This window comes from Terrapene carolina, unplaced genomic scaffold (genome assembly GCF_002925995.2).
Source record: "Terrapene carolina triunguis isolate 2854851 unplaced genomic scaffold, T_m_triunguis-2.0 Scaffold35098, whole genome shotgun sequence".
Taxonomy (NCBI): domain Eukaryota; kingdom Metazoa; phylum Chordata; order Testudines; family Emydidae; genus Terrapene; species Terrapene triunguis.
In genome coordinates this window covers 14091031-14117699 of record NW_020699449.1, presented here as the reverse complement: position 1 = coordinate 14117699, position 26669 = coordinate 14091031, and the positions used below count along the sequence as shown (strand labels likewise).

Genomic DNA, 26669 nt, shown 5'->3' with positions numbered 1-26669 from the left:
GACTAGATGACCTCCTGAGGTCCCTTCCAACCCTGATAGTCTATGTTCACAAAGAACAAGTTTAATGTTAATTGATGTTAATTGTTCTTTGACAGGGTTAGTGGCCTGCGCAGGGGATGCGGTAGACATGATATATCTTGATTTTTAGTAAGGGTTTTGGCACAGACCCACATGACATTCTTATAAGCAAACTAGGGCAACAGTAATTTCATCTATTCCTCATTAGGTGGGTGCATAACTGGTTGAAAAATCATATTCAGTGAGTAGTTATCAATGGTTTGCTGTCAGACTGGGAGGCTGTATCTAGTGGGGTCCCACGTGGTTCATTCTTGGATCCGGTACTATTCAATATTGTCATTAATGACTTAGATAATGGAGTGGGTAATATGCTTATAAAATTTGTGGATGACACCAAAGTGGGGGGGAGGGGGATTTGCAAGAACTTTGGAGGACAGGATTAGATTTCAAAAGGACTTTGACAAATTGGAGAATTGGTCAGAATTCAGCAACATGACATTCAATAGAGATACATGCAAAGTACTTCACTTGGGAAGATAAAAGCAAATGCACAACTACAAAGGGGGGAGTAAGTGGCGAGGTGGTAGTCCTGCTGAAAAGGAGCTGGGGGCTGTAATAGATCGCAAAATGAATGAGTCATCAGTGTGGTGCAGTTGCAAAAAAGACTATTACTCTGGGGTGTATAAGGAGTGTTATATGTAAGACTCGGGAGGTAATTGTCCTGCTCTGCTTGGCACTGGTGAGGCCTCAGCTGGAGTATTGTGCCCAGTTCTGGGGGCCACACTTTAGGAAAGATGTGGACAAATTGAGGAGAGTCCAGAGGACAGCAACAAAAATGATTTAGAAACCTGACTTTTAGGAAAGATTAAAAAATTGTTTTTTCTTAAGAAAAGAAATGTTATCAGGGTCCCCCTCAGTCTGTCTTCAAATATGTGAAGGGCTGTTACAAAGAGGACTGTGATCAATTGTTCTCCATGTCCACTGTAGGTAGAACAAGAAATAATAAAGTTAATCTGCAGCAAGGGAAAAACTTTCTAATTCTAAGGGCAGTTAAGCTCTGCAACAGGCTTCCAAGGGAGGTTGTGGAATCCCTGTTACTGGAAGGTTTTAAGAAAAAGTGGGACAAACATCTGTCAGGGATGGTCTAGGTTTACTTGGTCCTGTCGCAGCGTTTGGGGGCTGGAGTTGATGACTTATTGAGGTCTCTTCCAGCCCTGTAGTTCTATTATTCTAACCCTTAAATGTAGACAGACGGCAGTTCAGCGGTGACTTATACGTGTCCTTCATTTTAGGCATGGTGGGTGTTCTCATGGAAGACCAGAAGACTATTTGCAATGTGTAAAGTTAAGCACGTGCATAAGTCTTTGCAGAATCAGAGCCTTAATCACTATATAGGAGAGGGGGAAAATACATTTTTGTCCCAGTGTAACTCTATTGTTACTGCTTTTTAGACCCTACACTTTGTAGCTATAACCTGATAACCCTTTTGGACGCTCAAAGCAAAAGTGAAATTTACAATTTTTAAAAAAGGAGCTCTAGCTTCCCCAACCCTCTGTATTTAGTTACCGTACATCGAATAGAATCTCTGTTTATGATCTTGTCCAATGTTCCATTAGATGATGGCCCACTTACATATGGGCATTAGGCCATGATCTTGTGGTCAGATCCAGGCAGGCAGACACCACTGTCAGCTTGGGGTCTGAAACCAGTACACACTCAGAGATTTGCCCATGTAGATCCATTTGTGGGATCATGGTCTTAGTTTGCAGCGTATTGTTCAGATTCACTAGCACTTGGTCATTGTGGGGGCCGCATTCTGGCATCCTGAAAATCGTGCATCCCCTCTTTTTAGTGACGCGTTCATTCTGTACTTGTTGGCTTTTTTAAAAAAAAATAGCAAAAGCGATCTCTGCCTTGGGCTGGACTGTAATTTAAAGGCTGAGTTTTCCTTTCATTCATACGGGTTAACACCAGTAGAGGGCACCACTGTAATTGGGCAGAGAATTTGGTCCTACAGGGCTATGAAATGTATTTCCTTTCCTTTGAAAGGTAGAATCCAATAGCAGCCCTTCCTAGTCAGGGTGCATTATATCCTGCTTCCCTCCAGCACCTTCCAAAGGGCATATCTCAGTATCTAGGTGCAGTAACTTGGATCGGTTTCTTGTGCAGGTGGATTCGTGTATTGAAGCCTTCGGCACCAACAAGCAGAAGCGAGCCCTGAACTCTCGAAGGATGCACCAAGTTGGCAGTGAGACTTTAAATGTGGCTGTGACAAAAGCAGCAGAAAACATCATAGAGACAAAAGGTGTCGCTGGTAAGTAACAAGAGTGACGCAGAAGAGCAGCAGCAAGCCTCCCTGTTGGGTTTTTGGAGACTTGCTAATTCATTGTGTCTGTTCCCTCCTCTAATGTATTCAGAGGATTCACTCACCTCAAGGACGAGGGGAGGGAGAGGCGGATTTGCCTGGAGCGTTAAATGAAGCAGAGTGGTGAGCTCTCTCGTAGTGGCCTTGGAGAAATTGGAGCAGCCACAAACTAACAAATTACCATTCTGGGAGAGAGTCGTGCAGCCCTCCCTGCTACAAGCTCGCTGAAATCAAATCTTCTAGTTCTGATCACGCTGCTTATAAATTGGTGAATTGTACATTCTTTTCCTTGGCCATCTCAACTCCCTGGTAGCAGAGGGTCCTGGAAAGTTATTCTCCCCATCAGTTCTGTGAGCTGTTCGCGTAGAACGTTAGTCTACAGAACCTGTCACACTTTATCCTTTAAAGAATGATTCCACATCAGGCCGGCACAAAGGACCAGCTGACCCCAAAGCTTTAAAACCGACAAGCTAAGTCACCCTGTCGGGTCTGGGCTTCGGATCAGACGAGCAGCAGAAGCGAAGGCTGCTCTTGCTCCAGTTCCACAGTATTGTGTCACCATGTTCTTTCCTGCTCCAGATGGGGTTTTGCAAGTCCCCAGAGTTGCGAGCAATGAAGTGATGACAGTGGCATAAAACTGTGGAGAACCACAATGGTGAATTAGGCTCTTTATTAATAGTAGTAATATTTCAGTATTGCATGGAGATTGGGGCCCCACTGTTCTAGGCGGTGTACAAACAGACAATAAAAAGACAGTCCCCATCCCTCTGTCACTTGGAGGTTTTTTAAGAACAAGTTACATGGACACCTGTCAGATGGTCTGGTATATTTAATCCTGCCTCAGTGTGGGACATGGAGTAGGTGACCTCCTGAGGTCTCTTCCAGGCCTCCATTTCTATGATCCCAAAAAGCTCCCAATAGGAGAATGCACTATGTTCTGCACACACACGACTGCTCTGCGTACCGTAGCTAACTGTACTTGGAGTGGGGAAAACAATAGAAATTTGCAGAATCATTGTCATGAGTTTGATTTGTTAGTCATTTCAAAAGCTTCCAGTATCCCCCCCCCCGGCATACCATACCGCATTTGGAGCTGTAAAACTCTTGCCAGAAGAGTTCTCGGTTTTTAACCAAGAATTCCCTTGGCATAGACTGACGCTAAACACAAGCGTTCGCTTTGTGGCTCCATTCACGTTCGCATTGGCTCAAGCACTCTCTCGTCTCCTGCTTGCTTTGAAAGCTTTAGTCAGTGACGCCGCTCAGGATGATTTGCAAGATGTCTCCCTCTTCCTACCTCCGTGCCAGGAAGATGCTGACAGACCAGAGAACGTCTACAGGTTTGAGGACCGTATCCTTTATGGGGCAAAGCACTGCTTTACCCAGCTGAAAATACGGAATTAAAGGAAAGGTTCAGACTCGGGTGAGCAGTAGAGTTGTGTGTCATTTGAGAGGAGTAATTTCTGTTCATGAACAAAACGCTGGGGACAGAGGATTTGAGAGTGTGCCTTAGGGCTTTGGGCCTATAAGTCTAATTATTGGTTAAACTAGAAAAGATGGGGATCGATATGAAAATCCAGAGGTGGATAAAGAACTGGTTAAAGGGGAGACTGCAGCGGGTAGTACTGAAAGGGGAACTGTCAGGTTGGAGGGAGGTCACCAGTGGGGTTCCTCAAGGTTCGGTTTTGGGTCCGATTTTATTTAATCTATTTATTACTGACCTCGGAACCGAATGTAGGAGTGGGCTGATAAAGTTTGCGGATGACACAAAGTTGGGAGGTATTGCTAATTCGGAGAAGGATCAGGATATTCTGCAGGGAGACTTAGATGACCTTGTAAATTGGAGTAATAATAATAGGATGAGATTTAATAGTGAGAAGTGTAAGGTGATGCATTTAGGGATGACTAACAAGAATTTTAGTTACAAGCTGGGGACGCATCGGTTAGAAGTGACGGAGGAGGAGAAGGACCTCGGAGTCCTGGTTGATCGCAGGATGACTATGAGCCAGCAATGTGACGCGGCTGTTAAAAAAGCTAATGCGATCTTGGGATGCATTAGGCAAGGTATTTCTAGTAGGGGCAAGGAGGTGCTCCTTCCGTTATACAAGGCGCTGGTGAGACCTCATTTGGAGTACTGTGTGCAGTTCTGGTCTCCTATGTTTAAAAAGGATGAATTCAAACTGGAACGGGTACAGAGAAGGGCCACTAGGATGATCCGAGGAATGGAAAACCTTTCCTATGAAAGGAGACTCGAGGAGCTCGGTTTGTTTAGCCTAACCAAAAGAAGGCTGAGGGGGGATATGATTGCTCTCTTTAAATACATCAAAGGGATAAATACCAGGGAGGGAGAGGAATTATTTCAGCTCAGTACTAATGTGGACACGAGAACGAATGGATATAAACTGGCCGTGGGGAAGTTTAGGCTTGAAATTAGACGAAGGTTTCTAACCGTCAGAGGGGTGAAATTTTGGAACAGCCTTCCGAGGGAAACGGTGGGGGCGAAAGACCTCTCTGGCTTCAAGATTAGGCTAGATAAGTTTATGGAGGGAATGGTTTAATGGGATAACTTGATTTTAGTCAATTAGGTAATAAAGTGCCATCGCTGGTAAAATGTGGGTCTGGCTAGAGAATCTTGCCTGTATGCTCGGGGTTCTACTGATTGCCATATTTGGGGTCGGGAAGGAATTTTCCTCCAGGGTAGATTGGCAGAGGCCCTGGAGGTTTTTCGCCTTCCTCCGCAGCATTGGGCAGGGGTCGCAAGCTGGAGGATTCTCTGCGACTTGAAGTCTTTAAATCACGATCTGGAGACTTCAACAGCTAAGTTAAGGGAAAGTGGGTGGGTCAGCTTTTGTGGCCTGCATCATGCGGGAGGTCAGACTAGATGACCATAATGGTCCCTTCTGACCTTTAAGTCTATGAGTCTAAGTCACATATCCGGCCTTTTGAGCAGCTTCTCCCAGAGGAGAGGATTTTGTGCGTTCCCCTGTGCGAATGTGAAGTAGATGTCAACCGTAAGTGTTACAGAGGGTATTATGGGGAGCAAAAGGTAGAATTTGGACTGTGGACCCAAGTACCAGGAGAGATGCTTCATCATGGAATCAAAACCTACAGGGACATTAATCCCGGCTGGCTTCCAGTCCCTGTGATTGTTGTGCCTGCGTACAGTACGTCTCCCCGTGCAGCGTTAGTCGGATATACTGTTCTTCGCTGCTCTCAAATATTAGTGGTGGTTGTTGCTGTGAGCAGTCACGCAGTGGATGAAATGAGCCCTTGGTGTAATGTAAATCTACATGACTTGCCTACTGCACAGGGCTGTTGTGACCCATAATGGTCGTTAAGGGCTTCTAGCGCCTCAACTGAAAGAGCAAAGTGTTCTTTATTATTTCTTAAAACCTCTCCAGTCCTCTCCCCTGCCGAATATGAAGCGCTGCAGACTCCAGCTGCAGCTTTGGTTAGCATCACTCCTGAGGAGATCCTTAAGAAGACAGAAGAGAAAAGGTAAGGATGCTCTAGGCTTATTGATGGGGCAAATAGAGTGGTCAGTTCCTTGTAATGAAATGAGTTGAAAAAACGAGTAGCTTCTAGCATGAAGGAAAACCCCTGTAGAACTTAGTTGACCCGCAGGAAGATGTATATCCCTAGTGGAATTTCAAGACAGATTTCATTAGAATTATTCTGTTGTTTCATCTGATGGACCAGTACCCCCAGGAATTAGCAGATGGATAAGCTCAGTCCTGTTTCAAAACCTTGTTAGCCAACTGGCACCAGATCACGAGATGGAAGAATTAGATATTTAATATTCATGGAGGACAGGTCCATCAGTGTCTATTGTCCAAGATAGTCAGGGATGCAACCCCATGCTCTGGGTATCCCCAAGCCTCTGACTGCCAGAAGCAGGACTGAAAGACAGAGGAAGAATCACTCGATAAATTGTCCTGCTCTGTTCACGCCCTCTGAAGCATCTGGCACTGGCCGCTATCGGCCAACAGGATTCTGAGCTAGATGGCCATGCTTATGTTCTTATGACCATTTTCTACTGTGGCTGGTAGGTTTATCTTTGTTCCAAAAAGGCTCATTTCTTTCTTAAAATAACATGTTCCGTGATGTAATAACAGCCCCTTAATACTGACTTCAAAGTTGTGGTTCCAACGCTGGATAAGATGAGCCCCTTCTTTGTTTTGTTCTCTTTATCACAAGGTGGGATATAACCTGAACTGATCTGAGAACTCTGCTCCAGTGGGAGGAGCTGAAATCTAGGAAGCAGGCCGAGGGATGACTCGGGGCATGCATCTGTGTGTGTAGAGTTTATAACCGTGAGAGCTGGGGGTGTCTAGGAAACCGCCAGAAGCCAAAGGCAGAGTCTCTACCTGCTTGTGTAGGTGCAGCCAGAAGGGCTACTGTTTGGGGGAATGGGAATAAGAGAAGGAACTGGCTGGCAAACCGGAAGAGATGAGGTTGGATAGGTAAACATGAAAAATGCTGGGGGCCAGAGGAGGGAGCTGGGTGGGAAATCCCAGGGTTTGAAGACTAGCAAGGATATTAAAACGAACAGGAAGCAAACGGTGATTCTGAGCATGGGGGCAGATTGCCCCATTCTGGGCACTAAAAACAACGAGGAGTCCTTGTGGCACCTTAGAGACTAACACATTTATTTGGGCATAAGCTTTCGTGGGCTAGAACCCACTTCATGAGATGCATGGAGTGGAAAATACAGTAGGCAGAATATATATACACAGAGAACATGAAAAGATGGGAGTTGCCTATCAAGCGGGGGGTCCGTTCTAACGAGACAATTCAATTAAAGCGGAAGTGGGCTATTATCAACAGGAGGAAAAATCACTTTTGTAGTGGTAATCAGGGTGGCCCATTTCAAACAGTTGACAAGAAGGTGTAAGTAACAGTAGGGGGAAATTAGCATGGGGTATATACTATCGTGTGCCAGCAGTGCCCCTCTGCCATGTACATTGGCCAAACCGGACAGTCTCTATGTAAAAGAATAAATGGACACAAATCAAACATCAGGAATGGTAACATACAGAAGCCAGTAGGAGAACACTTCAATCTCCCTGGACATTCAATAACAGATTTAAAAGTAGCCATCCTTCAACAAAAAAACTTCAAAAACCGACTCCAGCAAGAAACTGCAGAACTGGAATTAATTTGCAAACTGGACACCATCAAATTAGGCCTGAATAAAGACTGGGAGTGGCTGGGTTACTACAAAAACTAAAAACGAATTTCCCCCATGCTAATTTTCCCCTACTGTTACTCACACCTTCTTGTCAACTGTTTGAAATGGGCCACCCTGATTACCACTACAAAAGTGATTTTTTTCTTCCTGTTGATAATAGCTCACTTCCACTTTAATTGAATTGTCTCGTTAGATCTGACCCCTCACTTGATAGGCAACTCCCATCTTTTCATGTGCTGTGTATATATATTCTGCCTACTGTATTTTCCACTCCATGCATCCGATGAAGTGGGTTTTAGCCCACGAAAGCTTATGCCCAAATAAATGTGTTAGTCTCTAAGGTGCCACAAGGACTCCTTGTTGTTTTTGCTGATACAGACTAACACGGCTGCCCCTCTGAAACCTGTCGTCATTCTGGGCACTGTTCTAGACAAGCTGCTGAACAGGAAACACGTTGAAGTTTGGAGAGTCGAGGCTAGGGGGAACCATAAAGAGGAGATGAAAGGCCCGAGCAGCTGCGTAGACCGCAGATGAATGCAGACTGTTGTGCCCGGGTGAGGTTTGAGGTTAGAGTAGACAGGCTCACAGGTTGGATAGCTATTGTCCACCATATTAGTACACTGTAGGATCATCTGCATTCCTTTTCAGAGCAATATCTTCCCTAGGTGGAAGTGTCCTTCTCGGGACTCTCTCTGTCTGCTCAGAGAATACTACTCCTGCCTTTCATCATTAAACATTAGTGCATTTAAAGGTTCTGGGTAGAGCACGATAGGTTAGTGGATGCTCTGACACATGAGGCCAGATCCTCTGCTGGCGTAAATTGGCTTTGCCATATCAAAGTTAGTGGAGCTCTGTAAATTTAATCTAACTGCAGAATTGGCCTTATTTGTGTATTCCTTACACTCGGGCATCCCCTGTCCTAGTGTGCTGTACCCAAAACCCCATTTCTTTATGCCCTGTGCCCTAAGAAATGTTCCCTCTCTTCCTTTTAGCCATTGTTCCTTCGTTCTAGAAGAACTGAAGTCCATGCCGCCAAGTGAGGACAGAGCGGACCATAAGGCGCGGTGTCTGTGGTTTCTGGATGCCCTCATCAAGTTCAGTTTCCAGAAAGTGATTAAGAAGAAACGTAAGTTAATAGCAGGAGTATCTCTCTGCCCTACTTACCTTTCAGCTGTGAACTGGGGTTTGTATTGTAACTAATGGAGTCTTAAATCCAGAAAAAGAAGAAAAAATTCCACCAAGATGACAGTTGAGTGCTAACAGACAGTTTGATCCCCAGGTACGCTTTTGGGCCACGGTTAAAATTTTGAAAGCAGTCTAAGGCAGTCAGGCCCACATTCAGTGTCCAAAGCCCTTTGGAATGCTATGAAAATCACAACCTAAAAATACTGATGAAAAATGAACCCCCTCTTTTTCCCTACGAAGCCTGATACTGAATCTGGAAGGGGAAGGGTGGGGGGAAGGGGACGGGACAAGCCTGAAAGCAAGTAGTGAAACGTGTTGTGCAGTTAATGCCTCAACAGTGAACAGAGTGCAGAGCAAATCAACACGTTCGTGTCACAAACGATCTTCCATTAAGAAAATACCATTTCTACTTCTAATCAGTAAAATGTACGTTTTCTTGAAATTATAGAAACCCCAATAATTCAAGATTGTAAACGTGCCATTTTAATTCATCAGTGACTTTGCCATTTTAAATCAGGGTATTGTGAAGACCAGAGTAACTCCTGTCAGAAATGCTCCAACTGAATATTTTTCCATCAGAAAATGCCGGTTCATCAAAAGTGAAACCGTTTTGCGGAAACGTGTCTGTTTCAATGAAATTTGGGGGGGAGGATTGGAACAAGATTCCAATAAGTTCCAATTTATTTTTCAAAACATTTTGATTTCCACATAATCTGACATTTTAAAAGGTAAGAATTCTGAATGATTTTTTTTTCGATTTTATCCAAACTAAAAGTTTCAACCTGAAACAATTTTTATTGGAAATTTGTTGTAGGAAATTTTGAATTTTTTTTGTTTGATTTTGTTTCTGGACAGAAACCATTTAGAAATCGTGAATTTCCCACCAAGCAAAAAATCCAATACTCAGCCGGCTCTAATAATGAGTTATTGCAGCTTTCTGCTATCATACAATTTTCCCATCCTCGGCATGTTGAGCAGATCACTGGGAAGTCCATTGGGGCGTGGCCATTGAACCAAATAGTCTTTCATATGTTGCTTTTTCTCATGCTGTTATCAAGAAGGTCTTTGCCGTTTTTTTGTTTGTTTTTTGTTTTTAACCGATAAACACAGTAAATGAAAAAGCTGTTTTTCCTTCCAGGAACAAAGTGATTTCTTTCTTCAACTCTAGCATTTCTGAGTTGTTACATGAAATAACACATGGCAGCCTCTATCAAAGCCCTTTGGGACAGGGACCATCCTTTGGTTCTGTTTTGTACAGCGCCTAGCTCAGTAGAGTAATCCTGGTCCTTGAGCAGGCCTTCAGGCCGATACGGTAATGCAAATTATCAAAAATCATGTGGAAATATGAAGATTCCAGCAGCTGGAGATTTAAGAAAAACACCAAATATCATGAGACACTTGATGAGAGCTTGCAGAACTGGGGGTATCCCTTATTTACAAGTTTATCCAGCCTTATTTTATGTGTACGTTCAGTCTCCAGCCAACTTCAGCTCCATTGCTCCCAACTAACCAGCTCTTTTGAACTCTGCATCCCAAACCAGCTTTTAAAGGTGCAGTAATGACCGTTCTTCAAAGCTCCACACAAAACATTTAGGTGTAGATTTTCAAAGGGGATTTGGATGCATAATTCCCATTGTCTTCTGCGGAAATTGTGCTTCTCGATCCGCTGGGCAGGTTTGAAAATCTCAGCTTTAGACTTTCTATAGAAAAAACTTTCTTTAAACATCCACCTGTCGTATTGGGAACCCAGACATTCTGATGCATGGGAGTCCAAACGTCAAAGTGGTGTGAAATAAAAGTGAAACTCACCTTTCTAAGACCCAATCTACACTCAGAAGTTAGGTCGACCCAGCTACGTCGCTCAGGGGTGTGAAAAAACCCACACTCCTGCATGATGTAGTTTAGCTGACCTAACCCCTAGTGTAGACAGCGAGAGGTTGATGGAAGAATTCTTCCATCGATGTAGCTACCGCCTCTCGGAGGGGTGGATTGACGATACCGATGGGAGAACCCTGCTTGTAAGCACAGGTAATGTCTACACTGAAGCGCTACAGCGGCCCAGCTGCAGGAGCAGTTCAAGTGTAAACAACCCCAAAGTGGTGAAAAGGAAATTCAAGATTTTTGAAAAACTGTTTAAATTTTAATAACCTTCTGGTAATGGAAACACAGATAAGGAAGGAATTGTATCATATTAATACTTAATGTAATTTAATTTATTATTATTAATAATACAAAAAATAGTGCCTAGGAGTCCTCATTATGGACCAGAACTGCACTGTGCGAGGCTCTGTACAAACAAAGAACAAAACGACAGTCCATAGATGGTACAGAAGCTTGTCCTATATTCTAGGGGTATAATTTTCAAAAACTTCCAAGTCCCATTTTCAAAAGTGACAGGCCATTAGGAGCCTAAGTCTGATTGAAGTCAGTGGGATTTAGGCTTGTAAGCACCTAAGTCTCTTTTGAAAATAGGGTTTAGGATTGTAAATCATTTAGACACTGTTTGAAAATCTCACCCTAGAAGCTCTAAGTAGTTTGTCAACGTACTGATTTATGTATTTTTAAGTTGTTCCCCTAAAGATGTCAGAGAAGCAGTATAAAACCAGCACCGTGTTGTTATAGTTCTTAAGTGTTCATTTCAATGAAGCCCCATTATGTTCAGAATGTGTGTTTATCATTTCATTGCAAAAAAGTTTTTTTTTTCTAGATGCAATGGGCCCCGACTGTCCACACGTCATTAACAGCAAACTCATGAAAAACTTCACGGCCCTGACATACAACAATGGCAGGTAGCGAATAGTTTGTTTTGTTTGAAATTGATGTTCGTGACACAGGAAAGTTCAGATCAAGGGATCATAACTGTGCCCACGTTATCAGGAAATCCTTTCAACTGCCATATAAAGAAATCTAAATTATTGGCATCTTCCCTGCTTAAGGCCTGTAGATTTCGATACAGAGATTTTTTCTGTGGAGAAAATGGAAGGGGCTGTCACCATGCTGAGCAATCATCTGTACTTCAGGAGGGGAGAGTGTGGAAACTCTGGCTCTCATTCTCCTCTGCCTTATGCCAGTGTAAACCAGGAGTGGCTCTGCTGAAGTCAGTGGAGTCATAGAATCATAGAATAGAATCATAGAATCTCAGGGTTGGAAGGGACCTCAGGAGGTCATCTAGTCCAACCCCCTGCTCAAAGCAGGACCAACCCCAACTAAATCATCCCAGCCAGGGCTTTGTCAAGCCGGGCCTTAAAAACCTCTAGGGAAGGAGATTCCATCACCTCCCTAGGTAACCCATTCCAGTGCTTCACCACCCTCCTAGTGAAAGTTTTTCCTAATATCCAACCTGAACCTCCCCCACTGTAACTTGAGATCATTACTCCTTGTTCTGTCATCTGGTACCACTGAGAACAGTCTAGATCCATCCTCTTTGGAACCCCCTTTCAGGTAGTTGAAAGCTGCTATCAAATCCCCCCTCATTCTTCTCTTCTGCAGACTAAACAATCCCAGTTCCCTCAGCCTCTCCTCATAACTCATGTGCTCCAGCCCTGTAATCATTTTTGTTGCCCTCCGCTGGACTCTTTCCAATTTTTCCACATCCTTCTTGTAGTGTGGGGCCCAAAACTGGACACAGTACTCCAGATGAGACCTCACCAATGTCGAACAGAGGGGAATGATAACGTCCCTCGATCTGCTGGCAATGTCCCTACTTATACAGCACAAAATGCTGTTAGCCTTCTTGGCAACAAGGGCACACTGTTGACTCATATCCAGCTTCTCGTCCACTGTAACCCCTAGGTCCTTTTCTGCAGAACTGCTGCCTAGCCATTCGGTCCCTAGTCTGTAGCAGTGCATGGGATTCTTCCGTCCTAAGTGCAGGACTCTGCACTTGTCCTTGTTGAACCTCATCAGATTTCTTTTGGCCCAATCCTCTAATTTGTCTAGGTCCCTCTGTATCCTATCCCTACCCTCCAGCGTATCTACCACTCCTCCCACTTTAGAGTCACACCAGTATGAGAGGAAACTCTGACCCGATGGCTTGTATTTTAAAATCAGGTATTTTATTTAACATAGTACAAAGGCCAGGGGTAAAATGCTCACAGGCATCTGAGTGACTTAGGAACCCAGTCCCATTTTTAAGAGATCATGCTACTTAGGAGCTCAAGTGCTGTTGCAACTCACTGGGGCATAGGGCTCCCAGGTCACTGGGGCACTACTGAAAATGCTACCCCTGTCTACACACACAGTTGCACCAGTTTAACTAAAGTTGTGATTTGAAACTGAGGTAATAAGCCAATGCAGCTTTGCACTCAGAAGCTCTTCAGTCAGTTTAAATCTTGCTTATGTCAGATTTCAGGGGGAAGCTAAACTGATAAAACCAGTTTGAAACCGATTTTAAATCTTATCCTGGTATAGCAATGTTGGTTACAGGTGTGATTTTTATTTTATTTTTTAACTGACATAGCTATGCCGGAACTAGCCCTAGTCTGGATGCAGTTATACTGGCATCAGAGCCTTGCCAGCGTAGCGTCTCTCTCGTGGGGAACCAGTGTTAGCTAAGATGGCAGAAGCTCTTTTATGCAGATATGAGCTGTGTCTGCACTCGGCGGGTTTGCTGGTATAACGATGCCAGGGTAGCTGTGCCAGCAGAACTTTTCCAGTGTAGACTAGGCCTAGGTGTGCCCGTATAGGGGCCTGTGTCAGTTTAACTAACCCCATTTAATGAGGGGTGTGTGTGTGTGTGTGTGTGTGTGTGTGTGTGTGTGTGTGTGTACACAAGACCCACAGCTTCCCGGGGCCTTCTCTTTCTGAAGCATTTTACGGACATCCGCGAATGAAACCTGCCAGCAGCCCTGCGACCTTAATGCACCATCACTGCTGCCTTGGCAGGGCAGCCTCTCTGCTCCACTCCAGCAGCACAGTGGAAGGAAAGACTTGCTATGTCTCGTTGGCTGGGGAGTTGTGCAGCCCCTGTGCACCCTCTCGCAGCCTCCTCCCCCATTCCCAACCCCGGGGAGCATGTCAGGCTGGCAGGAGGACTAGCCAGACTGTGATGCTCCTCTCCAGTCTCCTTGGTCCTCTGAGCACGATGTTGCAGAGCAGAGAAGCTAGCCCAATAAGTGGAGGTGTAGTGAATTGTGCAGGGTCAGCAGCAGTAAAGCTTGGAATAGAACCTAGGCGTTCTGGCTTGTGCCCTAGAGGGGGCTAGCCAGGAGAAGACACCTATGAGTGGAAAGCAGGTGAGCACACACTGTACCGTTCTAAGGTACTGCCAGGGAGCTCCAGCTGTCATTGTACCTCCCAGGCCAGGACCCTGTGGAGCCACCGTAGTGCAGGCTGGTTCCAGAACACTAAACTAAAGCACGTTTAGGACTTCACCTCTTCCCCATGGTACATGCCTGTGTTGGGGTTCCCAAAGCCCCCCGCTGGGCCTGCCTCTGACCAATCTCTCCAGTTTGCAGCATTAAAAGAAAAGTTCTGGACACTGGTCGGAGCTGTGGCACTGGCTTCTGCTCTTCTTGGGCACTGGCTTCTTTGCCTGCTGGCCACGGATCAGCCTTTCAGCAGTTTCGTGACTGCCAGCAGGAGGCGCCAGAATACGCACATTTAGAAATGCAGAGGTTTGAGTCAGGAAAGGCTGTCCAAAGGACATGGACACACGGCAAGTAATTAAAATAAGCATCTGCCGGGGGGGTGGTCAGCTCTGGAGCTGTTTTAGTTAAATAACACTTCCCAGAAGCTGCTTGTGGTTTTATTGAATGTTGTTGGCTTCCACCTAGGTGGCTGCGTGCAGAAGGGCCAAACTTGTTTGCTTTACAGGCATTGTCTCTTCACACTTCATGTTATCGATGTTACTATGAAGTGGCCAGGAGGTTTTGAACATAAATGTGCCACGTCAGCATGGAAAACAATCCTCTAAACCCGTCTGCCCTGCGAGCTGTGTTGATTTATAACTAGAGCTGGGTGAAACCTTTCAGACCACTAGATTATTTGATGAAAATGGCAGTTTTGGTCGACCCAAAACTATTCACAGATTTGACACACACAGTTTTTTAGTCATTCACAAAAGGGCTGGTAGTGGAAATAGTGCTGCTGTTGTCACCAGTATTCCCCATCCCTTTTACTAGGAATATAATCCCAGGTCTTGCCGTCGGATGGAGGCAGACACAATCCCAAAGGGTTATACTTTGGCTCTGTTAAAAAGTGTCACATTTTGTCTCTTTCCCCTACCCTCTTATTCTCCAGGATCCAGAATTTAATCTCTGCTTCGATGAAGGCTAAAATTACAGCCTACGTCATCGCCTTAGCCTTGCACATTAACAACTTCCAAACAGATCTGACTGTGCTCCAGAGGGACATGAAACTCCGCGAGAACAGGTGAGTGACGTTTCTGTTCATTGTAGGAACACCAAGCGCTCAGTCATTTTAAAAAACTTGGGGTGTCGGGGGAGGAAGGCAGCACTGGGGGGGTTTGTTCAGTTCCTCAATTGAGCAGTTGGATGTTTGATCCAGATGCTGCCCTGAGGACCATGCAGGCTCCCCCCGTTCTTGTCAGTGGGGCGCACCCAAGCAGTGCTCCGTGCAGGGTTGGGGTGTAATGGGGTAATTTTTAAAATAACGAATAATACTGAGCTCTTATCGAACACTTTTCATCAGTAGATCTCAAAGCACTTTACAGAGGAGGTTGGCATCATTGTCCCCTTTTACAGATGGGGAAACCGAGGCACGGAGGGAACGTGACTTGCCCAAGGTCACTCAGCAAGCCAGTGACAGAGCCAGTAGAACTCTGAGTCCCAGTCCACTGAGTGACACTGCCCCTGCGTTTTCCAATCTATTCTCCTCCTTCTCACGACAAGAGGGAAGCAGAGTTCTGACTCCCTGCTTGGTCCATGATCCGTGTTTAATTGCCAGGAGGCCACAGTCTCTGTCATAAAGGTTGGAACTCGGGTTTTTAAACAAAACCAGTCGTGAGCACATACCCCCTTGGCACAGCCAGTAATCCAGTCCCCCCGAAATGCCTTGCCTGGGCCCGGTGCAGAGGAGACGTGTTTTCCTGAAATTTAGGGAGGGTCATTGCACCCGCATCAGGAGATGAGGGTTTGGCTAATTGGGACTACCAAGGATAACTGTGGTGATTTGGAGGGGGCAGGATCAGGTCCTTAATGAAGAACACTTGCTCTGGTATCTTCATTGGGAAGTTACTTCCTAACGCTTCATTTTCCATGGGACAAGAAATATGTCTGTGCCATATATACTGAGTATTAAGTGTAAAGTGTGCCTTTATCAATACGTCTCAATCAGGGCCTGATCCAGAGTCCATAAAATTCAGAGGGCTCTTTCCACTGACTTCAAAGGGGTGTGATTCAGGCCATTGGAGAATACAATTATGATCAATTCTTGATTTAATCTAATGGACTCGCTAGGGGAATCCTTGACCTCCAGGCTGGGGAGACTGGCTGTTAGCACAGAGAGCAGCTGCATAATACCATCTGGAATTGAAATGTATTGGCCTCCGGTCAGCAATTTGAGTTCAACCATGCTTGGCTTGCTGCACCTCGGTGGGAGAAATAGCAACTCCAAGGACGTGCTTTGTAGCTTGACCTGGGTCGTCAGGATGACCCTTCCTGCCAACATCTCTAAAGATGCTATTGCAGGGTATGAAAAATCCATCTCGAGATCTGTGTCCTGCAGAATTAACAACTCCAACAAGAAATCAATTATTCCCCCTAACAAAATCCTGTAGAAAATAATGAAATGATTCTCGACTAGAACAGTTAAATTCCAACGGCAAATGGAAGTGATCCGATCTATTAGTTGCCTGACTTTTCACAGGGTGACTCCATTGTACATGTGGCAGGGGAGGCTAGTGCTGATTCCAGTAATTTTGCTGTTTGGAACTGATGTGGAATAATGGTTTTAATGGCAGTGTTTGAAGCCAATTAGACCCCATTTTTAAAGATGAAGTAAATGGCTTTTGGAAAGGTCACGCTGCCTTTTGTGAGCCGCATTAGGCACGAAAGATTGACTTGTACAGCTGTCTTTTTGGGGGGATCCTAAAAAAATGAGCACAGAGAAGTCTGAAAAGCAAAAGTTGGAGTGAGACTCAGACAGGAAAAAAGCCACTTCTTTAATCTCCTGGCAAATGGCATTGTTCATTGAAACACAGACGCAAAGCTTGCATTGGGGATCCATCAGAATACAGTGACTCCTCACTTAACGTTGTAGTTATGTTCCTGAACAATGTAAAGAAGTGAAACGATCTTAAACTAATCCAATTTTCCCATAAGATTTAAAGTAAATGCGGGGGATGAGGTTCCAAGGTAATTTTGGGGGGGCAGACAAAAGGCATTATATACTGTACAGTACTGTACTGTGGTTGGGAAGTGCCCCTGGTTTACCCCACACAGGCACAGCCCGCTGCAGGCAAGGATGCGAGGAAGCACCTTCGCAGCGGCAGCTTCCCCGGAGAAGAACAGACGCCGACTTTGCCGGGGGATGCTCTAGGCCCGCCTCTTCCCGTCCCCTCTCCACTTGAGGCCCGCCTCTTCCTACCCCCACTCCACCTCCTCCCACTCCCTCCCAGCGCTTCCCCCGTCGCCAAACAGCTGTTTGGCGGCGGGGGAAGCGCTGGGAGGGACAGGGAGGCGGCGGCGAAGAGGAACTTGTGCAATGCTCTCTTGTAAAGTCGCTGCTCTTCCACAGAATCTTACAAGCAGTGGACAGAGCAGGCAGCCAAACGACATTATAAGGGAGCATTGCACAACTTTAAACGAGCATGTTCCCTAATGGAGCAGCGATGCAACTTTGAAACAACATTAAGCGGGAGGACATTAAGTGAGGAGTTACTGTACACTCTAACGTGAGAGTCTAGGACTTTTGCTGTAACAGGCAGCATTGTTAATCACATTCAGATGCTCCATGTGCCACGGGAAGGATGGGAAATTGCTGTGATCGTTATATTCAGGACTGATTTCGTTCTCTGAGTAAAGATTTTGCATCCCTGATTAAAAAGTTCTACGTGTTCTCCTTGCTGACGTGTTACTGCTTTAATTCTATTCTGAGGTCTCTTAGAGCCCATCAACGCTGCACCCTAGACTGCCAAAAGAGTTTGCAGTTGAGCACCACAGGACATTCTCTCTTTCCTCCAGGGCTGAGTGTCTGGAAATCAGCTGGGCTCTCCTGCAGGGCAGCATGCAGTGCTATCAATAAATAAATACCTGAGCGGTGACCCTGTTACAAAATGTAGATTGCTTTTACTTCATCTCTCCCCTGCCTGGCATGGACTGAATAACTTTCACACACTTGGGATAATGAGTCACTAAATAAAGCAAGAGGCTATTTTCAAAGCTGGGCTTTCCAGCCTGCCCACAAAGTCCTGTTGCAGTAACTTGGCTCCTGATCAGAATCACCCCTGCTGTTTCCACGGTGGGCTTTTCTAGAACTGGATCTGCCATCAGACAAGGAGATGCATATTGCCAAGTCAGTGCTCCAGAGAACAGCCACAGAGCCAAGTTACTGCTTGTTTCTGACCTGATTCTTGCTCCTCCGAGGTGAAAGCCTAATTGCTCTGATCCAGCGGGATGCCTTGTGCTAGTGAGTGTCTGGGATTTGACACAGGAATGTATTCACTGATATGGGTGTTTTTTATTTTTGTCAGAATACTGGAGATCGCTAAAGCCATGAAGCTGAAGATCTCCAAAAGGAAGGGGCCTTCAGGACTCACGGACGATGAAGACCACAAGTTGGCCACCCTCTCTCTGCCCTTACCTGTGTACAAGCCAGCCGGGAGCCAGCGGAAGCGCAGGAAGATGAAATAAAGGACTACTGTGCATATCTCATGGCGGAGAACACTCTGCAAGAACAAAGCTGACGCCAGTTTCCTGATCCCACTTCGAAATCTGAGCTCCTAGAAGGGCTGTTTTGCCAGACAGTGGCACTTACCCCCTTGGAACTGGACAAGGCTGATCATAATAATGGGTTTGGGCTGAAGTTCATCTCTGTAATCAGTCCTTTTTTGAAAATAAACCAAAACCCTCTCCTTCTTTCTACACAACTACACCCGTGCTTTTAAGGGATACGGGGTGGCTAGGAGGGAGGAGAGGCCATGCAGACCGTACAAACTTCCGTTAGTCCTGGATCAGTTGTGGCCCCATCAAGTCTGTGAAAGAAGGCAGGCAGGGGAATGAATGCTCTGTGGCCAACCCAGTCTGCTGAACAAATGTGGTTTGTGGCTGTGCATCCTAAAAGAGGAGTCCCGACTTTCTAACCTGATCAGCTCCTCTTCCTCTCTTGCTGTCTGTGCCTCTGGGAGAGTATTGTAATTCATATTAAAAGGACGTTCTCACCCTCTCACTAGTCAGATGAAGGAATGAGAACTCCTCCTACCCTTGATTCCTACCCTTACTTGCTTTGTGACCTTCAGCAACAGCGTTAGCGGGTGTTATTTCAGTTGTTTTTGGCTGGAGCATCTCGTTATTAACCTGCACGTGCCTCTGGCTTTCTGAACTTCATCAATTTCCCATCGTTGCTAAATGTGATGAGAGGGAATCAGTGGACGTTCAGCATTTTTCTAGTTAAGTATAGAGCTGATTACGTTACAGCTTTTCTCCATCCTGTTCTCCCACTGTCAAATTTTCAGCTTTGCCGAGAATAGACAATAGAGGACACCAGACAAAAAGAGAATGGAGCATGTACATGGCAAGATGTCCTGCCGGCCCGTTGGTTATCATCATACCTACCCCAGTCACCCAACCAGACCATTGTAGTGCTGTTTGCTCTGCTGAAATCCTTTAAGCATAATAGTAGAACCCAGGCCGTCATTCAGTCCTCACTGGAAGTGGAGGCTCCAGCTATGCTGTTGAAATGGGGAGGGAGGAGAGGAAGCGGGAAGCTGAGCAGGGAGCAAATCAAAACAAAAGTTATATATACTCATTTCTTCACATGGCCCTGCTGTACCTCCTGGTACCCAGCCTGTGCCCTGTTTCCATCCCATAAGCTAAAATCACAATGTAACTCAGCCCAGAGCAGGAGAAGCTGGCTTATTGACTCCTGGCCATCTGCAGGAACGAGGCACCATTTCCCCCTGGAGCCTGTTTAATTGCTGGCACACGGTATTCTAAAGTAAAAAGAATTGGATTAGTCTTTTTCTGGATGCTTAGCCTGTGCTGCTAGTGCTCTCTCCTGTCCAAGGCTGTTCCAGGCATACAGCAGAATGCAGATGGATGAATAGCTGGTTTGTAGGTACTAACCCTATTTTTAGGAACAGATTTCCTGCAGGGAGGTGAGGGGAAAGCTAGAACCACACCGCAATCCTCAGCTAGAATAGAAGATACAGGAGCACAGAAAAAAAAAACGTTTCCAGGGTTTTCTGCCCCCGTGTGCTCATTCAGGTGGCCACAGCCAGGCTCCCAAATCCATATGCAGGTACCTACATGAATGACTCGATTTAGCAAACAGCATGTTGGGAATCATTAAGAAAGGGATGGATAATAAGACAGAAAATACACCTCTACCCTGATATAACGCGACCCGATGTAACATGAATTTGGATATAACGTGGTAAAGCAGTGCTCCGGGGGGGGAACGGACGGGACGGCTGCACACTCCGGCGGCTCAAAGCAAGTTCGATATAACGTGGTTTCAACTAACACAGTAAGATTTTTTGGCTCCCAAGGACAGCGTTATATCGGGGTAGAGGTGTATCGTATTGCCTCCATATAAATCCATGGTACGCGCACATCTTGACTACTGCATACAGGTGTGGTCACCCCATCTCAAAAGATATATTGGAATTGGAAAAGGTTTAGAAAAGGGCAACAAAAATTATTAGGGGTATAGAACGGCTTCTGTATGAGGAGAGATTAATAAAACTGGAACTTTTCAGCTTGGAAAAGAGACAACTAAGGGAGGCTATGATAGAGGTCAGTGGAGACAGTAAATAAGGATTAAATACTCCTTGCAACACAAGAACCAGGGGGTCACCAAAGAACTTAATAGGCAGCAGGTTTAAAACAAACGAGGAAGTATTCACACAACGCACAGTCAACCTGTGAAACTCCTTGCCAGAGGATGTTGTGAAGGCCAAGACCATTGGTGGGCAACCTGAGGGGTGCATGCAGCCCATCAGCGAACCATGGCCACTGGGAGCTGCCGGGGGTGGGGGGGGAAAGGGGAGCATGCCTGCAGACTGTAAACATCAGCAAAATGTCTCGCGCCTGCAATTGGATTACCCTGATGGGCCGTATGCGGGCCGCAGGTTGCCCACCACTGGCCAAGACCATAACAGGGTTCAAAAAAGAACTAGATAAGTTCATGGAGGATAGGTCCATGAATGGCTATTAGCCAGGATGGGCAGGGATGGTGTCCCTAGCCTCTGTTTGCCAGAAGCTGGGAATAGGTAACAGGGAATGGATCACTTGATGATTCCCTGTTCTGTTCATTCCCTCTGGGGCACCTGGCATTGACCACTGTTGGAAGACAGGATACTGGGCTAGATGGACCTTTGGTCTGACCCAGTAGGGCTGTTCTTATGTTCAGAAGCGCAGAGCCCCCAGCAGCTCCTATTCAGTTCAATGGGGAACTCATTAAGGACCTGATTCAAAGCCTATTGGAGTCAAAGGAAAGACTCCCATTGGTTTCCATGGATTGTAGACCCAGGCCTTAGGCATAACATGGACTTAGGCACCAGGTAATTATGGGGGGGCACTTATTTTGGAAAATCTTAGCCCGTTCTATTCAGCAAGGATGAGGGATCCTGGCAAAGGTTGCAGCTCATCTCCAAGGAGGAAAGCCAGTGTAAGCTGGAGGAAGCAGGAAGTGTTTAACAGCTAGAGTACATTCCTATTATTTTCTGTTGTGCATTCACTTCAGGGAGTGACTCGGGCCTCTGAGGGTCCCAAAGAAACTCTCTCAGGATCCAATGGAGCCTTTTGCGCACTCTGGTAAGTGCCGGGAGCAGTCAGTCAGTCATTAAAAGTGATAGAAAACGTACCCAACTTTCTGGGCAGAGGCTGCTAATTAATGCCACAGAGATTACAGACGGGCTGATCAAGGCCGAGGTTTTGATTGAAGGACTGTAAATGCTACTGTGGAAAATCTAATTGGGAAAATTTGGAAGGGTTTTAGTCTAAAGATGGTGTGGTTAATTAGCCGCCCTTAACTACTCTACCTGGGGTGTGTGGTGATAATGAGACAGCGACACTTAAGAACAAAATAGCAGGAGTTATTTGGAGCCCAGCACAAAATAACTGAAGCATCTCCCCCTGGACTGTGTCAGCTTAGCCCAGTCAAGGGACATTCTACGCGTGTGACTCTCAATGCAGCCTCCTAGGAGCAAAATTTGGCTGAAGAGCTGGGGTGGGACCCTGGCCTGGATCATAGCCCCGTCAAAGAAGCTGGGAACTGGAAGGATTTTGGTTTCCTGTTCGTTATTGGTGTTGGCAGGGCAGCGGGGCCGAGGAGCACCAGTCCGGGTGATCTGGGAAGGGCAGCATATCACAGAGCTATTACAGAGAATGGGCTTGGTGCCCACTTGTACTATGGCCCTGTTACGCTGTTCTGGTGCCAGCAGGGGGTCAGAAACAGGGCCCTGAGAACAGACCCTGCACAGGGGCCTTTCCACCAGCATAAAACTGGCCGTACACCAGCCCTACTCCCTGCTGCTGGCACCGAGAGTGAGCCAGGGCTGGGAAGGGGTCAGAGGGTCAGCGTTCACAGCTGCCTAGGGGCCACGGGAAGCAGTGTGTAAGCTAGAGCAGCCCTGAAACTACTCTAAATGACACCAAGGGCCAGACAGGGCCCTGCACAGCCCCAGACTATGGGGCCACAAAGGTGGGGCTTAAAGCACGTTTGTCCCTCTCCCCTTGCCCCTAATGCAAGAGAATTGGGGTCAAGGCATGTATCCGTGTGTCCTGCTAGAATACGTACTGTAGCACTTCTGTGCGACATGATGCCTACCGCCAGAGCAAACATGCCAAAATTTCACCTTGTAAAAGCACGCTGTAGGGTTGGGGGTTCGGTTTCTAGTGTGGGATTATCAGGAGCTACATCTTCAGAAGACCAAGCTTCACCACTGGTCTAATAATCTGGTCTCCCAAATGTGGCCGCTGCCATCACCTGCCCATTACAGAGTCTGTTCACGTCCAGGCAAAAATAAATGTGTTCAGTTCGGCTGCTCAACGCTGACCCGTGTTTTGTTCCACCGGCTGACAGCCCCCTATGCAATCTGTCATTACTATGTTTCCCTGGTTATTTAGAACGCGGCAGTTATCTGTAAATTACAACCTGCCAGACCCACTTCTCAGCCTGCCCAAAGCAGCTGTTCTTTGCAAAATGCATTTCTCCACCAATTACCAACACTGCTATCGGAAATGTATTGCTGGATTTATACTGAATAAGGCTCTGAAAGCCTGCCTGGCTCCAGTGTCTAGTGCCCTAACACTCCAGCAATTTGTGCTGATTTAATTAAGCTCTTGACCTGCTTGGCACCGTGATTGACAGCAGCCTTTTTTCAGGTCCTTCTGACAACAGGTGTGCTTCACTGCTGAATGGCCCTGTTCACAGTGGGCTAGCACCACTAAGAGTTACACATTGCCACCTGCCCAGGTACCCTATACAACCCCCCACCCCCATTATCCCAGTGGTTAAGGCCTCACCTTCCATGTGAGGCCTTAACCACCTGAGATGGCCTGCTCTGGCCTAGGTCAGTGCCCTAATCACTGAGCTCTCCACATATTCATTAGGCCAGAATGTAAGTGTTTACACAACGCTGCCCCACTGAAAAAACATCCCCTAGCCCAGTAGTCATAGCCCTCAGCTATGAGACAGGAGAGCCAAGGACAAGGCCTTTCTCCTCATCACTGGGCTAGTGGGGAAACAGAGGCAGCATTGCCCCCTCCCGCCCCCTTCTCAGTTTTTCTTGAAAAACAGCTGACCTGGCTGCAGGGAGGGTTCGTGGCTGGGAATCCTGAACTGAAGGGGGCACTCCCTCTGGCCCTTGGAGGGGCTGGGCTTAGGCCACACCCCTCTCGTCACTCTTCCCGACTGGTTGGTTTAGGTGGCTTAGGGTGCTGGATTCTGTGGATCTCATTCTCAAGTGCCTGGCTCTCCTCGGACCTTGTACAGGGCACCTGGAAGCCTCATTCGGGGTGTGGATTCCACCAGGCAGCAGGGCACCTAGACATAACCTGTTGCAACGCTGAGTCAGAGTCCCACCCTGGGATCTTAAGGCTCCTAAACACCTTTGAAAATCTGGCCCCGTGATCTTGCGATGCCTGACTATCACAAGCACTGATCTGACTGGCTGATCGCTCCGGGGTGCTAATCCCATTGACACCAGTTGAGGATCTGGCCTCATGTGTGAATTAAACCTGAGAATTAAATAGGGTGTTAAAAATCAGAAAAGTTTTCAGAAGAGTCTGACCAAGTTACTACAGCTCAGAAAATCCCCTCGGAGCCTGATCTGTGTGAAATGAACTTTGCCACACAGGTGCAGGCTGACGGGACCCTGCCTGCAAGCACCTGATCTGAGGAAGTTAAGTATTAAATGATTCTGGTCAATCGTTTCTCTACTTTCATATTATTGTTTAAAAGCAGCTCGTGTGGCTCTCTTGAGTGCATGTACCTCTGTTTGTGGCATGTGGGTGGGTATGGAGAACCTCTGTAGTCAGTAACACTGGTTATATTTGCCAAAGTAACTAATGATTTCAGGACACTGTTTTTGGGTGCTCAACCTGAGATGCCTTAATTGGATGTGATTTTCAAAGGACAAATGCTCAGCACTTTCTGAAAATCAGGTCCTTTTTAAGGCAGCTCAGGTCCACCCAAAATCACAAGGCATGTTTAAACATTTGGGCCCTTATCCGCTTATGTCTGGAAAATTGAAGGACATAAATCCACACCGTGTAGAGGTCACGCATCGGTCTCTTGGAAGGGGAGGTGGGAGGATGCCATATCTTATACTGACATGTGCCAACTTTTCATAAACTCAAGGCTGGATCTGTGGGAAGAACGTCTCCCTACAGAAGAAAGTAACACAATAGGAACAGGGATCCTTTGTTCAATCTACAACTCTGAATAAGACACAATTATTTAGTTCTTAGCTCCAACACCTGGCAATTTGCTGACTAGTCTTATTTTAGCAAAACAAGATTATCTGTTTACCCCAGCTTTCTCTTAGCTGATCACTGTTTGCTAGGCCTCTGGTCTCTTGACCAAACTCTGGACTTTGGGTCTGGAAAAGAGCTGGCACGATCCATATACCAGGTTGTTATATAAAATGCACATGGAGTTTAACCCTTCAGAAATGTCAGTGACAACCTGTAAATTCTAGTGTTTGCCTTATGTTTGCAAAATAAAACAGTTTAAAAAAACCCCTTAAAATATAGCACTTTATTGTTGTCATATACAGTTTTTAATTACAAAAGTTTTCACATAAAACAATTGTTTTTCTTAAAAAAAAAAAAAAAAAACACATAAGGGGCCAGATCCTCAGCTGGTGTAAACCAGCATTGCTCCTTTCACTTTAATGGAGTCAATGGCTCTTCAGTGGAGTCATGTCAATTTATACCAGCAAGGGGTCTGGACCAGGATGTGTGTCACAGACAATGTGAAGTGGATAGAGAAGATTCAGCCTAGAACTTTCCTGAAAAGAAGAGAAAGATCAGGGTCCCCAGCTGGTATAAATCCACTGAAGTCAATGAGATTAACTGAGGCTCTGTCCCAAAGTGAGAAAGGCTGAAACGTGAAAGAGCAACACCCTCCTTTGCCCTGTAATTCCAACATCCTGCAGAAGGCAGAAAAAGCTTCAGCTTCCATTATTGCCAAACTGTACCAGCCCTAGATAGGTGCCTTGCTGGGCCTGGAGGAGTCACAATGCTATACCTCAAAAGCACAGATGGGACAACTGTATATCAGGCAGGCGAGCCCCGTTTGCACACGGGATCAGGGGCAAAGAAGAGCCCTTTGCATATTTCTTACTCACCTCCAAGGTTCAGCAGCAGAAAATGTTTTGGAGTTGTCTCGATTTCTCATGCTATAGTCACTAAGTGGTGCAGCACATTGTGACTTTCACACTTGCCTGCACAGCTGAACTCCCAGTACCTAGCATAACGACAGGTTTCAGAGTAGCAGCCGTGTTAGTCTGTATCCGCAAAAAGAACAGGAGTACTTGTGGCACCTTAGAGACTAACAAATTTATTAGAGCATAAGCTTTCGTGGGCTACAGCCCACTTCATCGGATGCATATAGAGTGAAACATATATTGAGGAGATATATATACACACACATACAGAGAGCATGAACAGGTGGGAGTTGTCTTACCAACTCTGAGGGGCCAATTAAGTAAGAGAAAAAAAAAAAACTTTTGAAGTGATAATCAAGATAACTCAGTACAGACAGTTTGATAAGAAGCAAGTGTGAAAATACTTACAAGGGGAGATAGATTCAATGTTTGTAATGGCTCAGCCATTCCCAATCTTTATTTAATCCTGAGTTGATTGTGTCTAGTTTGCATATCAATTGCATATAAAAAAAAAAAAAGGATTCTGCGTGGACTCCTCCGGACGGTCGAAACAACAGACTGGATTTCTACATAGATTGCTTCCGTCAACGTGCAAAGGCTGAAATTGTGGAAAAGCAACATCACTTGCCCCATAACCTCAGCCATGCTGAACACAATGCCATTTACAGCCTCAGAAACAACCCTGACATCATTATCAAAAAGGCTGACAAAGGAGGTGCTGTCGTCATCATGAATAAATTGGAATATGACCAAGAGGCTGCTAGACAGCTCTCTAACACCACATTCTACAGGCCATTATCCTCTGATCCCACTGAGGATTACCTAAAGAAACTACACCATCTGCTAAAAAAACTCCCTGACAAAACACAGGAACAAATCTGTACAGACACATGCCTAGA

The 26669-nt window shown here is 45.9% G+C and overlaps 1 protein-coding gene across 1 annotated transcript in view; it reads left to right on the top strand.

Annotated features, from left to right (window-relative positions):
* LOC112111170 (DNA-directed RNA polymerase I subunit RPA49) overlaps positions 1-18794 on the top strand; it is a 30371-nt gene extending 11577 nt beyond the window's left edge. The window contains exons 6-12 of the mRNA XM_026646555.2: positions 2188-2332; positions 3624-3731; positions 5782-5878; positions 8564-8697; positions 11464-11545; positions 14997-15128; positions 18409-18794. Of these exons, the coding sequence (XP_026502340.1) occupies positions 2188-2332; positions 3624-3731; positions 5782-5878; positions 8564-8697; positions 11464-11545; positions 14997-15128; positions 18409-18568 (858 nt within the window). The 3' untranslated portion in view covers positions 18569-18794. The remainder of the gene's footprint in view (positions 1-2187; positions 2333-3623; positions 3732-5781; positions 5879-8563; positions 8698-11463; positions 11546-14996; positions 15129-18408) is intronic.
* Positions 18795-26669: the final 7875 nt, after the last annotated feature.